Source organism: Scatophagus argus, chromosome 3 (genome assembly GCF_020382885.2).
Source record: "Scatophagus argus isolate fScaArg1 chromosome 3, fScaArg1.pri, whole genome shotgun sequence".
NCBI classification, from domain to species: domain Eukaryota; kingdom Metazoa; phylum Chordata; class Actinopteri; family Scatophagidae; genus Scatophagus; species Scatophagus argus.
This window is the reverse complement of record NC_058495.1, coordinates 12703432-12723134: the sequence shown is the minus strand read 5'-3', so window position 1 is coordinate 12723134 and position 19703 is coordinate 12703432. Positions and strand designations below refer to the sequence as shown.

Sequence of the window (19703 nt, the reverse complement as noted above, 5' to 3'; positions counted from 1 at the left end):
CACATTGGAGTCTGAGCTTTACAAAACAGATAAAAGACAAACTCCAGTGCCTGAATGGTTTTCCTCTTTTTCTAAAATGTGGTAAAAGGAAGCACATATTCCCAGATCTTATTTTTCACAAAGTAAATAATGCATAGCATTTGCTCAAGCTAATAGAGGCCTGAGGCACCTGATGCAATTGCAAAGGGTGCGACAAGACAGATGTAACGATTGGCCTGAAATGACTCCATTATTAATGAGGCAATTTGCTCGTCAGTCAGCCTCTAAAACCATCCCACCGTAAGTATACACTTACGTAAGGATGCCTCACAGCCCAGAAATCAAGATAGAAAAGACCAATTATAGTAACAAGGCACATCTGCCTTTTATTAGCTGACATACTTCATTAATAAACCTACCAGGAGGGATATAAATACAATTCAGTGCAGTGTCAGAGCAAACACTGACGGACAAGGCTGAGGATGGAAAATAGTCTTCTTTTTGTGTTGAGCACAAAGGCATGAAAGCCCATTCTGCACTGCTTTCATACTCTGCCGGTTGGACACATTCAGCTCGTCCAGTACACGAAGCCAAGCTAAAAATATAGACAAGGATTCACGCTGAGTACTTAATAGCACTGAACATAAGGAATAGGTGCGATGATGAATGACTTGGGCCCTGCTGGTTTAGCTTGAGCAGGCACATTCTCCACCCAAACACTGTCCCTACACATTTTCATGAATCCTAAAGACATAAAACACCTCTGGTTCTCCTCTAAGAATCACCAGCAGGTAAAAAAAAAAAAAAATCCCATTGTGAGGCAGAGAGCTCAACATCGTTCCCATCGTTCCTTTACCTCCAGTCAAATCAGATACCACGCACGCAGACACCAGCAGACACAGAGGCAGACAGGTCTTACTTAAGGGTCATCTAATGGTATCCTGCTTTGACCTTGAAGGAGGGAGTGACAGTGTCTGCCACTTTGAGTAATGAGTGGCCTACTGGCTACTCGGTGTCTGACAGCATCACTCAACCAGACAGACAGAAATGCTGACAGACTGGCACAAAGACCACAACCAGCTGGCAAAGTTCAACCTCTACGTTGCTTGAGGCATCGTGCAATTAGCTGCATCATGCCACGTCCTGCTTCAAACTGAAAAAAAATGAATGCCGTACAGCTCCAAGTAGCCAGTCAAGCAATATGTTGACCAATTCCACAATCTACTTCTGTGTGTCATGCACTTTTCCTTGCAGCTGGAACAGCCAGCTAAACTAAGTGCTTTATAATCAAACATTCTGTCTGTTCTATAAACCAGAGAACCACATTTGAAAAGACAGAGGATAATCTCGCCCCTGGGATGAAACATGAAAAGCATCCAAATTAGAGTGACACATTTTTCGAATTTGAATGCAAGTGTAGTAAGTGACGTAAGTCTGTTTATATAGCTACATTATTTCCATCGTCAGAACCTTATTTTCACTCGACTTGATCAATTTGGTTAAAGAGGACTTCAGCTGCAAATGTGTCATACGTTTTACTGTGTAGTATTTTTTGCGTTTAGTCAGAAGAACGCATAGTGTATTTGTAGTTGAGGGCAGTGAAGGCCAGATGAACAGACAGTGGGGAGATGATCAAAGTCAGAACAAGTAAAGGAAAGATGGTGCAAAAGGAAAGAGTAAGACGGAGATAGTCTAAACATCCTTGACATTTGTCTCTGGGCCTTGTGCCTTCTCTCGTCAGTTACTGATTTAACTGGGCCATGACTACACCCCCACATTGAGGCAAGCAGAAAAAGCTTTTGACATCTCACACTCTGGGTCCAGTCTGATGATAACCTCTGAAAAATAACTAAAATTAAACTAACGCTGTGGCCAGATTGTGGACACGAGCTATAATTCACCTGTTGACACTCCCGTCATCGCTGCTTTTAACTTTATTGTTGAGCATTTGAGAACAGGTTTTCATTGTAAAGAAATTGTGGATTATTAGATGGGTTCACACAAGGCCCAAGGCTAATAGCTCAGATTGCAGAAATTAGATTACAGACTACTAGACTAAAGGGTTTGTGTTTCCTGTGGCTCTAGTGGTCTCTCTGACATTGATTCTGTACCGGAGGACGAGGCGAGAGTGTGTGTTAAATATTCATGCACACAAATAACTCTTTCCAGAAAGGTTTCCACAAGTATTGAAAAACATGACTGACTGCAATATTTCTCTGAATTCTTGGACTGAGGTCGGCAGCGGTCTATTGCAGAAAAGAGAATGGCGAAAGCAGAGACACACAGATCAAAAAAGACAAAAGAAAGAGAATAGACTAGCAACTGACATTCACTGCAGTAATGAGTGGGATATGACAGCTGAGAGAGCTGGTCTCACCTGGTTCTCCTCATGAGTGACTCTCATCTGCTCTTTCAGAATTGATGTGCGAGCCGCCTCCTCTTTCCTCATTATCCTCTCCTTCTTCAGCTCAGGACTCCAGAAGCTCTTGATGCTGTTGGTGGAAGATCCCAACTTACTGTCCTTCAGGTCAAGCTCTCTGCGCAGCAGCTCATTCTCCCTCTGCATATCCCTGAGCTGGGCCTGCATCTCCAGCAGCTCCCCCCCACTGCCCCGCACTGCCTGCCTCAGCAGGGCAGAGGGCACCCCCTGGTGGTGGTGGTGGTGCAGCATGGAGAGGGAACCCAGGTCACTGTAAGACAGAAGGTCAGCGTGATGAGGCAGTCCCACTGAAGCGATATTGGGACTGCTCCCCATGGCTGTGACGCGGCCCCCGTACATGGCCCGACTGGTGGCGCGACCCAGAGTCATAGTGCCTTTTGGGTAGGTAGCAGTGGAGCCCACGCCCTCGTGGTCGCTCAGGTACATGGGCCCCGAAGTAGCATAGGCAGCGTTGAGGGACTGGATGTTCTCCATGGAGAGCGTCTTGCCCCCCGCACCACCCCCGCCCCCGCTGTTGGCCCTCCGATGGCCCAGTCTGGGGGACCTTGGCAGGCGCGGGGACCGTGCGGGGCTGCTCTCTATGTGGCCTACAGCTCTGGCACTGCCGTACATGTCCTGTGAATCGGCGGTGTAGCCACCAGAGGGTCCTTAACAGGAGCACACGGAAATGAGGCTACTCTGACTCTCTGAACAGCACATGGGTGACTTATTTCGTGCCTTAGTAGGTGAAGCACATCAAAGTCAGATCTGAGGAAACAGGAGAGAAGCACCTGTTAGGTGAATAACAACTGTTTGTAAGTGTCATATCAAAGGCATGGAAAGAAATGCATGCGTTTTTTTAAAGCACACAGTACATTCCCCTCACAAACTGTGAAAGTTAAAACAAGTTGATTTGCTACAGATGGATTTAGCTTTAGACTGTATCAGCAAACATCAGCAGCAAACTGTCACATTTTATGTGGCTCCTATTTCAAATGGCCCTCAGGAATTTCCCAGCATGCTCCTGGATTTCCCACTGGCAAACATTTATCTGCGTCCCATTAATGCTGCTAATAGAGGCAGCACAGACAGTACAGCTTTACAACCACACAGTACAGCAGCTAAATAATAGACTAATTAAAACAGAGGATACAATATTATACATTATATCACATTTGTCTGTTCTGATCAATGATGGACAGTTGTTTCATATCACAGTAAACACAGGAATGACAAAATGCACAAAATATTAACCAAAATCCCCTGCAAAACCTTTTGTTCAAGTGTAGTTTCTGCATTCAGTTTTTTCACTCACATCTCACAGTGATGTCTGGCTGAAAGGTTTATTACTTTAAAGTATTAAAACTGAACCAAAGTGAAAGATCAAAACATCACAAATACACAGGCGCACAACAGTGTGTGTTGCTAAGAGAGTACATCAACATACAGCACTGTGTTGCACCAAATGATGCGATCAATATAATACCCTTACCTCAAAGCAATAAAAGTCTATTATAAAGGACAGTCAACATAATCAGGCCCATATCACTTGACATAAAGTGATCCTCTGCTGAGTTGTATAGTCCCATAAACACATAAAATTTACAAATTAAAATAGACAGAGATGTAATGAAATTCACAATATGCTATTATCTTTTCTAGCTAAAATTTTAATTAAAACGGCCAAATGAAAAGATTTTAAAATACTGCAAATCCTGCTGGCTAATGAGGAGAAAAGGATATGTAAGCCTTAATTTTTAATGTTCTAATAACGGTTCTGCCATAGACATATCACAGTCCATTATATATTTAAAGCTTGAGATGACACATAATGGCAGTGTCACTATGACATGATGGTAGATATTTTTTAGATGGAATAAAAGCTGTTACACAACAAATGCTGAAGACAGACATTGTTAATGACACACGCTGTCTGGTCATGAATAATACTGAACAGCCTGTGAGAAAAAAAAAAAACCCCAAAAAGACTCTAACATCACCGTGAATCAGGATACTTTCTCTCCTCTGGTGACACTTTCTGCTCAGAGCCAGTTCCCATGGTGACTACACAGAGATCCTCATAACAGCACCATAAGTTTCCAAAAGGTGAGAGGAGAAAAGTGCTGGCTAAATGTAGACGCCATGTGTCTCAGCAGTGACACAATAGCCTGTGGGCGACCTTCCTCTTTCTCCAACAAACCCCAGTTTTCAACTTCATGCAAATTCTTTTATTATATATCCTTGAAGGACAAATGACAATTCATGGCACTGAGAACCGTGTGTCAACAGGTCTCCCCTAAGATTCTGAATGACAGGAACCCTCAGTTGCCCTCACTGAAGCATCATCTGTGTGGAAACACTCGACCACTGCATCCTGGCAGATCAGACAGGACATCTCTGTTAGTTGTATTAAGTAAAGCGCCTAAAAAATGGGATGTGAACATACACATAAAAAGTGACAGAACAAAACAACTGAATTTGTTTAAAGGGTTGTTTAGAGGGTCTTCAGTCCCTCTGAAAGACACTGGCAAATCATATTCAAATTCTAAATATGCAGACACATTCAATGGAAACCACTGCGGCTCTTATCTACAGCGGTCAGCTTGCTGCCGCAGGTCTGTGAAGTCTGGCTGTGGAAGTCTGTGAAGGTCTGTGAAGTCTGCAATGGATACTATATGCAAAAAAAACCCCAAAACAATAACTGACCTGCTGTTTGTCTAGTCTGGTGAGGCCCACAATGTTTGGTTGAGGATGATTTTTTTGAGGTTCTACTGTGGAGTGACTTAAAAATATCCTGCAAAGCATCACAGAGTCAGAGTTTATTAGGATCTACTTGTGATGACTGTTCCTAGTGACAATTTTCTGTGTTTTCCGTATTTCCTCATCATATTTAGACTTTCTGTCTATCTGTGATTCAGGCAGTGACTCTCCAGCTTGTTAAGGCATCTTTAAATCGCTTTATCTCTGTTTGAAAACTGTGTTTGTCTGCCCCCCTTATTAAACTGATTATGAGGGGGAATCTGCTGTGATTTCCTTAAGAAGAGGCCTGAATAAGAAAAAAAACTATGTAATATAATGAAGGGAAAGATTTCAAAAAAATATGCCAACTGTGCAATGCTGGTGGGCCAGTGATCTGTGTGGGATGTGTGCCATCTGACCACAACGTCACGCTTTGATTCCAGCTGGGGTACTTTGTTGCATGTCTTTCCCCCCCTCTCGCTCCTCGTGTTTCCTGCCAATCTTCACAGTTAGCTATTTAGCAACGGGTCATAACACATCATGATATGCCAAACAGGAAAACCACGTTGTGATGAGGAACAATATTCACACAAACGCTGCTTGAAAGAAGCGCTGAACACTGGAGGCTACTGATAGTCTCAAATCAAACGCTGTCATGTAACTGCCACAGTGTTTCCGCTGGTCCGTACACCCAGTGGAGTCCAACCACATGGGTGTGCCCACAGTCATTTTACAGCTTGATCGCCTGGAGCACTGAAGCGCTGGTAGAGGAATACTAAAATCCATGTGGTTTGATCAGCGAAATAAAGTTACACTATAGGGTTGCAACCAGGGAACATTTACATGATCTTTTTCTTATATATAGTAAAAAATAAAAATAAAAAAGTGCAGTGTTATTTTGTTTTTGTTTTATTTTCGTCTCTGGCAGTTATGAACCCAACTCTATTGAATTTAAAATGGTACAAAACTGAGAAAACAAGCGAATCCTCTCATTTTCAAGTATTTCGAGTATTTTAAACACTTTTCAAAATTGTTGTCAATGGATCTTTATGCTTATTGACAAATCAATTATTTGATGTATAGGCAAGCTGTCCCCAAATCCCTGAAAGACAAAATCAGGTTTTACAAGCGTTTAGCTCCCAAAAAAAAACTCTGATCATTTTATTCTTCTTCTCTGTTCTGCAGCTAACGGTGAAATTTGTTTTCTAGGTTGACAAATTTCATCCACGCAGATCCACCAAAGCACCAAAGCACATTTCTCAGTATGCCCAGCAGAGGGAAACGATCACAGTGCAATAAGAGAGCATCGTGTTAGCGCAGAAACACCGATAATATTGGGGCACCTCAGGAATGCCAACTGATCCTTCACCCCACCCCCACTTGACACCTTATTTTACAGAGGATACACAGAAAAGATGCATAAAATATTAAAACGACTCTTTTCTAATCAATGAGGAATTTCTGCTCTTGCCTGTTGCCTCTCTTTGGGGGTTGCACCTCTTGTCCGCGCTGTCACTTTCTTTCTGTTTTCACCAGAAGTCACACTCACACTGCTCAGGTATCAGTAAGACAAGTACTGTTACCGGAAGTCTAAACCCAGCCATCAAAGGCCCTTATGGACCCCTGAAGAAACGATCACTGGCAATTCAGAAAGCAGTGGCGCGTTGACAGCGGAGGAGATGCAGATGTCCTTTCACCACAGGCGACGTTGCGTGTATCTGTGGACTCGGGGAGTCTGCTTTCTATGAGGCAATCATGACATTTTAAAAAACCAGCATGCAGGCAATTTGTGCCCACTCTAACAAAGCCATGTTAAATAAGACTACCGGTCACTTGTGGTCAGAGCGCATGTCTATGGTGGGCGCAGGAGGACATTTTTCTATAAATACCCTTTGCAATGGGCTGATGGTGTAGAAATCCCATGTGAAAAGAAGTGTCAACCCTTTCAGTGCGGCGCAGTGCTACTTGAGCGAGTGCAACACATGCAGCCTCCTCATCATGTATTCTACTACGGAGTCTTAACGCCCCCCTGCTTCCCCACTGACTACACTGCTTTGATTGGATGAGAAGATGTTAATGTCCTATTCCAAACGGCCTGTCCAGCCGTCCACCCTGTTCCAGATCCACTTAGAAAATGGTTTAAAGAAGTCGGGAAAACATGTGGACGTCCTCGACGCACACGCATCCTAATCACACACAGGCCTCAGATTTGTCTTAAAATACCTGTTTCAAAACCGACCGGTGTGTAAGAAGAATTACATTTGATGCAGCACATGAAGCACGACCGAGCAACTGACAGCTCACTGGGCCTGCATTTTCGATGGCTCCAACGTGGTGTGCGTCGAGCACCTGACCACACCAGTGAAATATTAGTCTAACCCGCCGTAGGAATGCCGACTGAAACCTTTATTTTGAAATACGACGCTGCTCCATCGTTCCAACACGGCTTTAAAATGCAAATTCTCCGGTATCAAGTGAGCCCTGAATGGCTGTGTCCATGCCATCAACGACTACGAAACGAGAATGGGCTTCTTCTTCTTTTTTTTTTTTTTTAAACGCGCACGAGCTCTGGTCGCCAGATCGCTCACGAAACGCGCAAAATAACAAATGACACTTGGCGCATTTTGAGTGTCATTACTTCTGTAATGACACGCGGGTGGACTCGGGCTGGAATAAAAGAAGCAAATGTACCTTCTTCGATGTTAATTCCTCTCCTTCGCCGCTCCAGACGGCATCTTGTCGCCTCCATTCACCCCAGCAGCCTCTCTCAGCATCCTGCGCTGTCATTGGGCAGCGGACACGCTCTCTCTCCTCCTCTACACACCAGGGAGCAGCATCACCACTACTGCAAGTGGCAGCTGGCAGGAGGGGATGGGCGGATGGGATGCGGTGAATTTCACATTATCTTGGTGCTGATTGGGAATAATTGACCAAGTCCACTCACAATAGTTGAAAATGTGTGTTAGTGTTTTTTTTGTTTGTTTGTTTGTTTGTTTGTTTTTATTTTATTTTGTTACCCCTCGTTTACCGAGCTTTACATGTGTGATTAGTAATTACAGTACTCTTCAGTATAGGTAGGTCTAATTCAAAATATGCGTGACTTGTTTCGGTAGTCAAACACACTGGAGCCAGGAGCATTTCTGTGAACCTGATTCTGCGTGGGTTTTTTGGACGGGAATTTGGACTCTCAGGCAGACCTCACTCCCAAGCATTATAGGCCCTAAAATGATATTTTTTCTGTGATATGACGATAATCTATGACAAAATATTGACAATTATTTTTGTTTTAGAGCTGTCCTCATACTCAACCGAGGTCTTCTGCTTGGTGGTGAAGTAAGTTTGTTTTATTGTCCCATTTTGCTGTCTCTCTTTTTGCACTTCTTATATTGCTGTGGTCTGCTTTTTTGTAAGCAAACCACTTCCCATTTGTGGAGCTAAATCCTTCACCCTAATGTTGGTAATTATCAATATTACCTTCACTTGCAGCCATGCTTGTTGTTGCTGTGCATAACGGCATAACGTTATGATATCAACAATTCACTTCGCTTTTTAAAATCACATTAAAATTTATTCTGGTGGGCTCATGTTTGAAAAAAAGCCACAAAAGTGCCATTTTGGATGACCCTTTCATAGATAAAACGCAATCAAGTTCCCTCTAGTGGCCAAATATTCAAGACAAACTGATAAAACGCCATCTTGGGTGCTTGCCCAGTGGAGAAAATATGATTCACTACCATGCAGACTGCACTGCTTGACAGAAAACTACTTGCCTTAAATAGTTAATAGTAATAGTTGGGTGTTTTTATGACAAAGATGTTGAAGTCATAACATCTGAGTCACATAATAAGACAGTTCACCATGAATGCATCACGACTTACTGCACCGTAGTGCCTTTTTTAGTTCATCAGCCCCTGCCCCTCAGACAACCTGAGTGCACCACTGATCTTGAACAGTGTGACAAGGAACACCTCGAGTGTGTATCATCCTCATAAGCTATTCTGATTTACTTTAGGTTAAATATGCTTGTGGTAAAAGGATGCAACTGTTGTATGCTAAAACCCAGCAAAGGGGGAGGGATTTGAGTGCCTAACATGCTCAGTTCTGGGCAACAGAGTCCTTTTCTCTTCATCTGCCGTCTGTCCTCGTATTGCTTGCTTCTTCACTGCTCTTGCAAGTCTGATCTAGTTATTTTGTATAGGGTGAGCAGAAGAAAGAGAATTACCCCAACACAGCTTGCATGAAAGTAGATCAAGCGTGCAGGAGTAGATAAACTAAAGGCTTGTAGCACACAGAGAGCCTCACTTTTTTTGCCTGGAGTTAGATTAAAATATCAACACGACTCTAATGTCTGCTAAAAAGCAACAACAGCGTAGCATTAAGACGAGAGAGGGAAACAGCCAGCCTAACTCTGTCCAATTGTTTAACAACCCACCTGCCAGCACCTCTAAGCTATGATGTTATCTCATTTTTGTTTAACTAATGCAGTGCCCATTCAAAGCCTGCCTGTACAGAGTGGGCAGATTGCTTAGCAACAGTGAATCAGTGTCGCCTGCGTGACTTGTAAGTTGTTTTTGAAGTTTGATCATCTGTAATCATCTGTTCTTTATGTTTGTTCATTCATACCAACCCTTTTCCTGCAATTCTGGCAGAGACCTGAAAAACAGCACACCGAGCAAGTCATTTTTTCCCCCTGAAATGTTGCCAGCAACACCCAGTTCTTCACAAGATTATTATTTTAATCAAAGTATAAAAATGACACATTGTGTGTTACAGGTGTTGTGTGTGTTTTTTTGGTGCTTCCTGTCCCAAGTCTTGGCTGGTTGTGTTTGCCAGGACTTAGTCTTCTCATCTAACACTTGGAGAGAAAGTAAATAAGAAAATTTCTCAAGAATCAATCTATTGAATCAAGTTTGAGCTTTAAGCAATACACAGACCGGAGTGATAGTGGTTTTAAATCAAACAGTTGGAGGATACAACCAATAAAGCAGCAACATATTATTGTGTGTTTTATGAAACAAAGAACCAGCTACTCTGCAGTATTCAGCCCTCATTGTAAATCAGATTGCCTGAGGGCGACCACAGAGCGGCTGTGACGGAGGAACGTCTGTCGCAGCACAAATCAATCTGAATTCATGACATCACAAACTATGACTTCACTATGAGGTGAGTACGTCCTTCAGAAGTGTTCAAACAGGCGACCCTGCAGGCTTTTCCAAAACAGGACAATGTCCTCCCGGCTCCTGTCTTCCTCATGCTCTCGCTTGCCTTCAGGCCTCCTGAAATTACAGGGACTTCCTCCCATTTTGCATTATAAACACTGACGCTAAGTGTGCTTGACAGGGCCCAGAGGAGAGGCATCAGCATTTCTTTGTCCTAAACACAAACACACAGATGCACACAGACGCACACAGACTCTGTCTCCCTCTTTCCTTCCCTGTCATGAACACATACAAGGTTATATGCACAGGAAAAATGGGAAGTGACCACAGTAAGAAACCCTATGTGCTCTGTTTAATCGAACACCTTTTTCCTTTATGTTTCACGTTGGTTAGATTTGCTTGTGCCTTGCAGGACATTAGAGACAATGTAGAGGCCTGAAGCTTGGCTCCTATGTTCCTGTCTGCCCAAGCAGCCATGTGGGCAGTTCTGAAGAAATTTCCTTTTCTGTCATTAATGTCTGAGTAAATACAAATTACATTTGAGGTGAGTAGTGGCTCATGTTTCCCAAAGAAAGAATAAATTGTTAATTAAGTTACTTACAGGTACAAAATTCAGTCGTCAGAAATGAAATTTGAACCCCAAACACATCCATATTTTCAAATTCTGCATCACTTGGTGCCTAGCCCATGTGGATTTACACAACAACAAAATAAGGTGATTGCATAACACATCATTATGTATACAAATGAAAAGAAAAATAAAAAGACTGAATTTACGTAACATAATTGTTTTGTGAGGGATGCAAGATCCGAAATGCTTTTTATGGCGTTCACTATTAAATACATAAATAAAACCGTTTTTTAATTGAGCTCACAAGGACAATGGTAAGTGGTAATTAAAATTAAATCCCCTGTAAATCAAGAAGAAAGAAAATACATTTCCTAGTGAATCTAAGGAGGACAAGACTGTCGCCTGAAGCCCAGTGAATGAGGTTATTTTTCTTTTTCTGTAATTTACGGTTCCTTTTGAAGTGAGACAGCAATGGTCCACAACCAAAGTCCTGGAAAAGGACTGTTTCATTATTAAAGGGTTCTCTATTGATTTTGCAGTCTGTAGGATTCGCAAGCAAGCAGATTAAGACTGTGAGTGACAGGTGAGGCAGGGAAATCTGAGCAGCCAGTTCTCCCTCAGCCCTGTACATTTGTCATTTTGCCCAGCGACCTGATGTATCTGGACATATTTAGAACTGATGGAGTTGTGGGTCTGCTCTCTGCTGGCCTCTTGTGGTGTGGTCACAGCACATCAAACACATCCTCAGTGACTCTTCAATCAGTTGTAAGAGTTGCTTTTAGATTACTTTCCTGCATGAAGGGGTCTGCTCTGTTCTGTTCTTAGAGCAAATTGAAATGGATGGATTCTCACAATAAAAATAAGAGTCTCTCAGAAATATTGCAGTTGCATCTTGAAGTAAACTCATCATAAGCTTACAACACAGTGAATCAGCTTAATTGCAAAAATATGACTGAAATACTTCACTTTGGCTAAGAATTTGTTGGATGAGCCGACCTTACTTCTGGTCACTCTGTGCTTCCTCACTTCCTCTACCTCATCATGTCACACTTCCCACCACCTGCATGAGTCACAAAATGTTTGTCTGAGGTCATCGCTGATGGAAATAACTGCTTCATCTTCTGAGGCCAAGGCTCCCTTCATGGCTTTCGGGAAATGGATGAATGTAGTATCACAATTACACAGTTTAATTACTTACATTTATACCCTTAATAAGAGGACGCATAGGTCAAGTGACCTGACTGAGGACAATAAAGACAAGCCATTAATTATACAAGTGTTCACCTGCTCCACAGTGGCAGATGTGACAGAGCTGGTGCAGAGAAGCCTCAAAGACAGATGCTGCAAAAGAACAAATGTAAACAGAAGAGTTTCTCCTAACTAATAAGCGATAGTGACCTCCAACAGTGAATTTGGGGTGGGGGGAGGGGGCGCAGCATTTTTACATGTCATAATGACGTTAAATATGCTCCATTAAAAGAAGAAAGGAGCGGAAGGAAAAACGTTTGACTCCAGTGCCATAGATTTGACTGCTGCAGGGCCCAGTAATAAATCCTTGTTAGTGCACTTAAAGCTTCAAAACCCCTCTGTCTCAGAACTGATATGATGGGTCATAACTTTCAGTGTTTTTTTTAACCTTTGTGGATCTACGTTGCAATCATCTCTATCAAAAATTAAATCTAGCAGTAAGTCTACTATTTGCTTCCTTGAAAAATCGACTGGCTACGATGCGGTGCAGCGAGGTCAGTGGCACTTTCAAAACCAGCACTTTCACCTCATAAATGCCAACAAACACATCCTGATTCTGCTCACATCTTAGGCTTTGGATTAAAATGTTTCATGCTTACATCAGTCAAAAGATAATTTGCAGTTTGGTTCACTCTTTTGTGCATAGTTCAGAGACTGACCTCATTAAAGAAACCAGTGACCTTCTTCTAGCAGCAGAATTGGGTGAAAGTTCACTTTAATCCCTTCACATCTTAGTGTTGCGTTTGAATGTGCAGATCATACAATTATAAATGACCACTTCAGAATCTGGATTTCTGGATTGGCATCAAGGACAAAACACTTAACAGTACATGGCCTCATTCCACATTTACATTCTTCCACTTGGTTATAATAGTGGAAGACTTCCTTATTCTGACAATGTACTCATTCATATATTATTTAGTCTACACAGCCTGAAAGAATTGATAGTATTTTTAAGAGCATTTCCACCCTCAACTCAACACAGTACTTTATGTGACAGCGAACATTAAAAAGTAATTTCTTAGATAGCGTGTGTGTAAAGGCAAATTTAAACCTTAAAAACTTAAAATTCTGTACCTAACCAGATGAGGGCAGCCCTGTGCCACACGTTGGAGCGAAATTTAGGAGCACAGCAGCCTGTGAACTCAGTCTGCTGATATATTATTGCCAGAACTGCGCTGCAGTGTCAGCGTGAATGCACTGTAAATTCTCTTCATAGAGGAGCAGTGAGTCAGTGGGCCACAGGAGAAGAAACATAATAAATGCACCACACTGACAGGAAGAAGACACAGAACTATACACAATGAGACAACAACTGAAAAAGCACATACGGTGTATCATCTGACCACATCGATGGTTACACTGAATGTGGGAAAAAAAAATCCTACTGACATGAAGAGGAATGTTGACACACACTTTTGGATAGTCTCTCCATGAGGTGGAACTCCATACAGCTCCACATGTAGTCTGGTAAATTACCTCAATGTCTCTTGAGTCAGTGTTGGGAGGGGCTACAAGTTTCAGAATGAAAAAGGTCCTGTGGTGAGGAGCTGGACAGTGACCTCACCAGAGCTCTAGAGCCCTCCCTGCTCATCTCTGTTTGAGCTCAAGTAGCTCAAGAGTAGCTTCTACTAGTATAACGCTCCAAACGTCTGAGTGTCAGTGGTCGAGTTGAGACGCAGCCCCTGTGCTGAGCTGGTGGCTTCAGGCGCTGTTAGCAAGGATTTGTCCAGTTGCCACTGACTTAGCACTTCATGATATCATACAGTATGACTTGAACGGCTAAAATCTTCCTGTCCTCTCCAGCTATTCCACTTCACTTCTGCTGTTTTTGGTGTTGTATTTACAATAACATGGCAGCAGATGAATACCAAGTGGCAGAGATTTAATCAGCAACTATGTTGATAATTGAGCAATTTCTGTCGATTTTCATGCAAAAATGGCTCAAATTCACTTCCTCTAGCTTTTTAAATGTGAGACTTTTCCATGTTTTCTTTGTCATAAATGACACTAAATTGAATAAATCAATAAAACAAAGAATGAGAGCCTGTCGACAGATCTTGGGGGTCTTCTATCAGTTCATCTGCTTGCCTTTTCACTTTTCATTAAGTGCAATTGTTATTTTTTTTATACAGTCATGGTTATGGTCGCTCGCTCCAGCTCCCTACACTCATATTGTGAGTGTAATTTATTTTGCAAAAAAGATACAATACGCACAATAAAAAAATTAAAGATGACTGATCATTTTTTTCCCCAAATTCTCTTTAGCTCTGGTGAATTATTTTGTCCACAAAAATCAGAAGGGTCAACTCGGGCCCTGGAGAATAAGCTGTACAGTGGCATGAAAGAGTAAGAGCATTTGAAAATAAAAATCAGATATAACATTAAGATACGGTATATTATGATATCACGCCATTTCCTATACCGCTCATCCGTCAGAGTTGCGGGGGAGCTGGAGCCTATCCCAGCTGACTACGAGCGAGAGGCGGGGTACACCCTGGACTGGTCGCCAGTCAATCGCAGGGCCAACACACAAAGACAAACAACCACACACTCTCACACTCACACCTAGGGACAATTTAGAGTAGCCAATTAACCTAATGTGCATGTTTTTGGTATTGTGGGAGGAAGCCGGAGTACCCGGAAATAATCAAACTATTCCCTCTCTCTCTCTGATACACACACATGTGGTTTTAGTCGTACACACTCACACCTTCATCTCTCCCTCCGCTTTGGCAAACACTTCTGCTCTCGCTGCTGCTTCCTCCCTACCACCCACACTGGGATAAGTCATCACTGCTTCAGTGCGTAAAGCCTGGTCTTATCTGAAAAGTCGCCTTGCCTTCGAGGTCTTATTCTTGATCGCTCCTCTGTGTGCAGCTGAGCTACTACACAACCCAGCCAGTGTTTCCATCAACAGTGCGAGAAAAGAGGTGAGTCATACATGCACAAAGACTGAAGACAATAACCACAATGTATTCCTTTTCTTTTTATTCTTCTCTCCTTTTGGAAATTGCAGGGTCAATATTTTCACATTACTTGACATGATGCACCAAAATTTACTCTATCTGTTTACAGGAATACACTGAATAGAACACAAGGTTTCACAATGGATACACGACTGACGTTTTGCCCATTGCACTTACAACAGTGAATGACAGTTTCCAGATTTTTTGCTTTATTTTTTTTCTGCTGCTTCCCTTTACTTCCCATCACCTTGCAGATCACATCCATCAACTTGAAGACCTCCTCATAGTCGGACAAAAAGGCGTTCAACTCTGCAACTGCTGTGGAGGTTTTTTCTTCTTGTTTTACAAGCACAATATGTATAGAAACTATACACAAACTGGATATGTTTCTGAATACAACTTTTGTTCCACTGTTGTAAACAGTCAATACAAGTCAGCCACATACACTATGCTTATGCAATAATTAGAATAATCATCATCATTAGCTTCATCATCATCATCCTTATTGTGGTAATAAATATTCTTTTTATACACAAAAGTTGGCAGCAAATACGGCATGGGGATGCACATGACAGCCGTACTCAAAACTCAAAAGCTGTACAGAAGAATGACTTTGTATTTACAGTAAGAATGTGTGTCTGCCTTTCTGTCAGTCGGACGGCTGCACTGAAGGTTTTTGTCTCATGCACCTCATATTGACCAGATGGCGTCTCCATCTACTGTTTTGATACGGATCTTACACTGCTCAGTTGGAGGCACCGTTACGCAACCTCCACATTTCTGCACTTCATTGAGCAGCAATTGCTACCAGTCAGGCTTGTGCTTTCAAAATGACATGCCCTGATTTGTGAATGACTGGCTGAACATTTTATTCATCAATACTCTTTACGTTGGCCTGTGAAAATCAAGGTTCTTTTGGCAAACCTTGGTGAAATCATGCCTTACCTTTTTTTTCTTAATTCAGGTATAACTTCCAAGAATCTAAGTTCTAATCATGCACCTTTCCAACGGCTTGGCTGCTGAGTGGTTTAATCAACGATGATATATCCGATAGAAGCATTCCATTCACCCCACAGGTTATACTGACACCCAATATGTACATTGACAAGTATGAGAGTTGCTGACCATCTGTATCACAGGTTTATAGCAGCACGGACAGTCACTGCAAGCCAAACACTGAGGAGCCCAGGTCAGCCAAAACGCACAAAAACTGAATGAGGGCATACAAACAGCCAGACAAAGCCAAGCAAACCCATGCTTCAAAGCAAGATGATGGTGGACATTCAAAACTGACAGTCTACACAGTTTACCCTTTGGCAACAAGTCCCCCATGTGGGGAGTGAGGGGTCAAAACATGCCACGAAAATAAAAACAATTCTAGTTCAATATTCAAATTCATACAGACAAGTTGCTAAGTAAAAACATTTTCATGACTTTTTTTTTTTTTTAGTGTTTTAGTTCATAATTTTCTTGTTTTCTTGTGAATAGTTATGATAATAAACTGTTTTAAGCTGAATCACTTCCAGGTTCAAAATGAGTCATTGCATAGAACATTTGAATTGATAATTGCTTTCATCTTCTCCTATATCTGTATGCATGTACGGGTGTGTGTATGTGTGTTCCTGTGTGTGTGTGTGTGTGTGTGTCTTTGCACAAATAGAGGCAGTGGGCCCAGCTTGTTAGTGAGATCATCTTGTAGGTGAATCGGTAACCTCATTAATCAGCAGGAGGTTAACAGGTCTGTTTGGTGGAAAACACAATTAACCTTGGCTCTGACGTGTCACTATGATGCCAAGTGTGTAAACTGTGTGTGTGTGTGTGTGTGTGTGTGTGTCTATGTTGCTGAGAGAGAGTGATAGAAGGAGTGTCTGTGTGAATGTGTTCGTACCTGTCTGCATGCTCCTGTGTATTTGCACGTAACATGCACACCTGGACATGGTACTGTGGTTGTAAACCCTCTGACAAATTGTATTACGGCTATTTACCGACAGATGCGCTTGATATTTCCTGTCACTAATTTAAACAACATTTATACGATTGTGCTATATACCATTTTCTGCATGCTATTGCTTTTAAAAATCAACAAGCAAATTATTTGATGCAAGAAAAGAGATTCCAAAAATAAAAAGTGAAAAATATAGTTTTACCAAAGAAAAACACAAAACAACAAAAAAAGAAAGTCACTGAAAAGTGATTCCATAAATACACAAATGACAAGTTTACATAATTAGATCTCTGATTTGTTTTATGTACATACAATACTATACAGTTGTGTAAAAAGAAATGCATGACGACATGGATGTTTTAAAACATGTGAGGTATACAAGTAAAAACATGTACTGAATAAGGCTCTTCCATTCAGTGAATATCAGGCAAAAATGAGAAGAAACTAAAAGATGAGACAAATCAATAAAAAGGATAAAGAACTGACTTCACCCTTTTTACAGTCAGTCCTCGGGCTGACTAAAACAATGGCTTTGCGATGGCTAATAAAGAGCCGTGGCCACTCTTTCGTTTGGTCCTCTCATTTGTGTGAGTTTCACACTTGTGGGCACACTGGTAGTGAATCCATTCTCTAAAAACCTACAGCTAATGACTAGTGGCATCTCAGAGGTGGTGAAAAAGTACTGACGTGGGCTTGTTTTTTCGTTTTTTCGACTATTTGTGCGTGCATTCACATGTCTACGTTTACACAATGCATTCTGTAGACACTGAACCAAAACGAGGAGAAATAAAAACACATTCAAAGAAAGGGTCAGATTCCCTTAATTGGAATGTACTGGAGAGATCAGAGAAACCAAGCATTCAGAGATTGTTGTGGAGTCATCAGATTGGTTTGTCATTGCCGTGATACACCTCGTCTGCTCCAGGTTGTTGCGGTGTTACTGTGGGACGAGATCATCGGTATCTTTGGTACCAGGAAAACCTATGAAAATCTGTCTTCTTCTTTCTTTTTTCTATTTTTTTCATTTTGCATGAAAAGACTCTGAAGACATCAGTGTAGAATCAAATATGCTTGCCAGATGTGCAGTCCTCACACATGAGTGGAGATCCATTAAAATCCCTGTAGAGGGCGCTGTGAGGCCTTCTTTATCGAGCTGTTAGAAAGAAGAAACATGCACGACTGCACATGCTGAATTTCTCCCATGATATCCAGGTGCCTCAGTTAGCAGGCCTTTGGCTGTCACACAGATCCCAGGAGGCTTTTTTCTAGGAGAGGAGGGGAAGCAGGACTCGAGTCTCCCTTCCCCCTTTCTCCTCTGCTTCACTGCATCCTCATTATTGACCGTTATTGTCCTCCTGAAATGAAGACAGTGGTGTGAAGGTGTGAATGTTTGCAGATATTAATGAACTGTTTATGCACAATTTCACATTCTCTAGCCCAAATGCACACACAGAATTAATGATGCAACAACTACTTAAACTAAGATAAATAAAAGAAACCAATGAAAATCTTTAAAAATGACCAAAATATTTAATTAATAAAAAAATAAGAATTGTATTTGAAAAAGATCTGGGCAACTGAAAGCGACACAGACCAAAAAAGACCAAAATTTTTAGCGACGTTTGTGTTGCAGCCCTGCTAGTGTCCACTCTTTTACTTCCCATGACACTTGAGGTAGTCACAGCTCTGCTGTTGATACCAGCAGTAATCCACTGGGCTGAGCAGGCTGGCCTACTGCTCAAAGAAGCACTGAGTCGGGTTTATCTCCCCCTCTGAATCCTGGGACTGCCACGGACACAGAGATGACTGACTACTGATATTACTCCAAGTGTCAGCACAGACAGCATAACAGCTGAATGATAAACCTTCATTGAAATGAGCCACAACTTCATCCTGTGCGAGTCACCACATGTGTTTTGACAGCCGCTAAATAAAGTGCACTGAAATCTACTTTATTTGTGCTTCTGCAGTTCTGCTCCATTGAGCAGAATTAGTTCATCAGCTCATTCTACCATGTAATGAGTGATGCTTACCATGAGTCATGATTCTGTGTGCCTGCATGTGCTCTTGTCCCTATGCTTCTTTGCGTGTGTGACATTAAAGCAAAGCCACAGTTAGCCGTCTCAGGCTAATTATAGCCCAGTGTGCTTGGCCCAGATTACTGGATGTGTGTGTGTGTGTGTGTGTGTGTGGAGTCAGAAAGCAAACTGTACAAGTGCTGACCCCCCTTTTTCTTGGACATGGTCTCTCACCTCTGCAGCAGAAAGTTCAAGCAGACTGTGACTTTAATTACCTGACCTGACACGGCAGTGAGCCAATAAAATGAAACTCTAAAGCAAGCAAGAAGAAAACCAACAACAAAACTGAATTCAGTCATCCAGTAATCCAGCATACACATATATACATAGATGTCTAGTTACTTACCGTTGGTCCAATGAGGCATCATACGTCTTCACAATCGTCAATCTGAGTCTGTAGTCCTGTCAGGGTACTCAGTTACTATAAGGCCTCCTCAGTCCTCTACTCACGTCTTGTAACACCATGCTGACAAATCATTCACCCTTATTTAACTCACTTCAATCGTGTGCCCATGTCTGGGGAATTCAGTGCTGACAAGGCATCTTTTGATTCCAGCTCTGTTCAGTAATTTGCGGTAAAGAAAAGGTACAGTTGA

At 42.0% G+C, this 19703-nt stretch overlaps 2 protein-coding genes across 2 annotated transcripts in view; both read right to left on the bottom strand.

The window, feature by feature from the left end:
- The window catches only part of erc2 (ELKS/RAB6-interacting/CAST family member 2), a 35166-nt gene extending 27110 nt beyond the window's left edge, over nt 1-8056 (bottom strand). Inside the window, exons 1-2 of the mRNA XM_046383666.1 lie at nt 7829-8056; nt 2357-3166 (exon numbers count right to left, since the gene is read on the bottom strand). Of these exons, the coding sequence (XP_046239622.1) occupies nt 2357-3031 (675 nt within the window). The 5' untranslated portion in view covers nt 3032-3166; nt 7829-8056. The remainder of the gene's footprint in view (nt 1-2356; nt 3167-7828) is intronic.
- A 7012-nt stretch (nt 8057-15068) lies between these two features.
- bsnb (bassoon (presynaptic cytomatrix protein) b) overlaps nt 15069-19703 on the bottom strand; it is a 62706-nt gene continuing 58071 nt past the window's right edge. Inside the window, exons 12-13 of the mRNA XM_046383660.1 lie at nt 19454-19665; nt 15069-18384 (exon numbers count right to left, since the gene is read on the bottom strand). The gene's annotated coding sequence lies outside the window, so the exon portion shown is untranslated. The remainder of the gene's footprint in view (nt 18385-19453; nt 19666-19703) is intronic.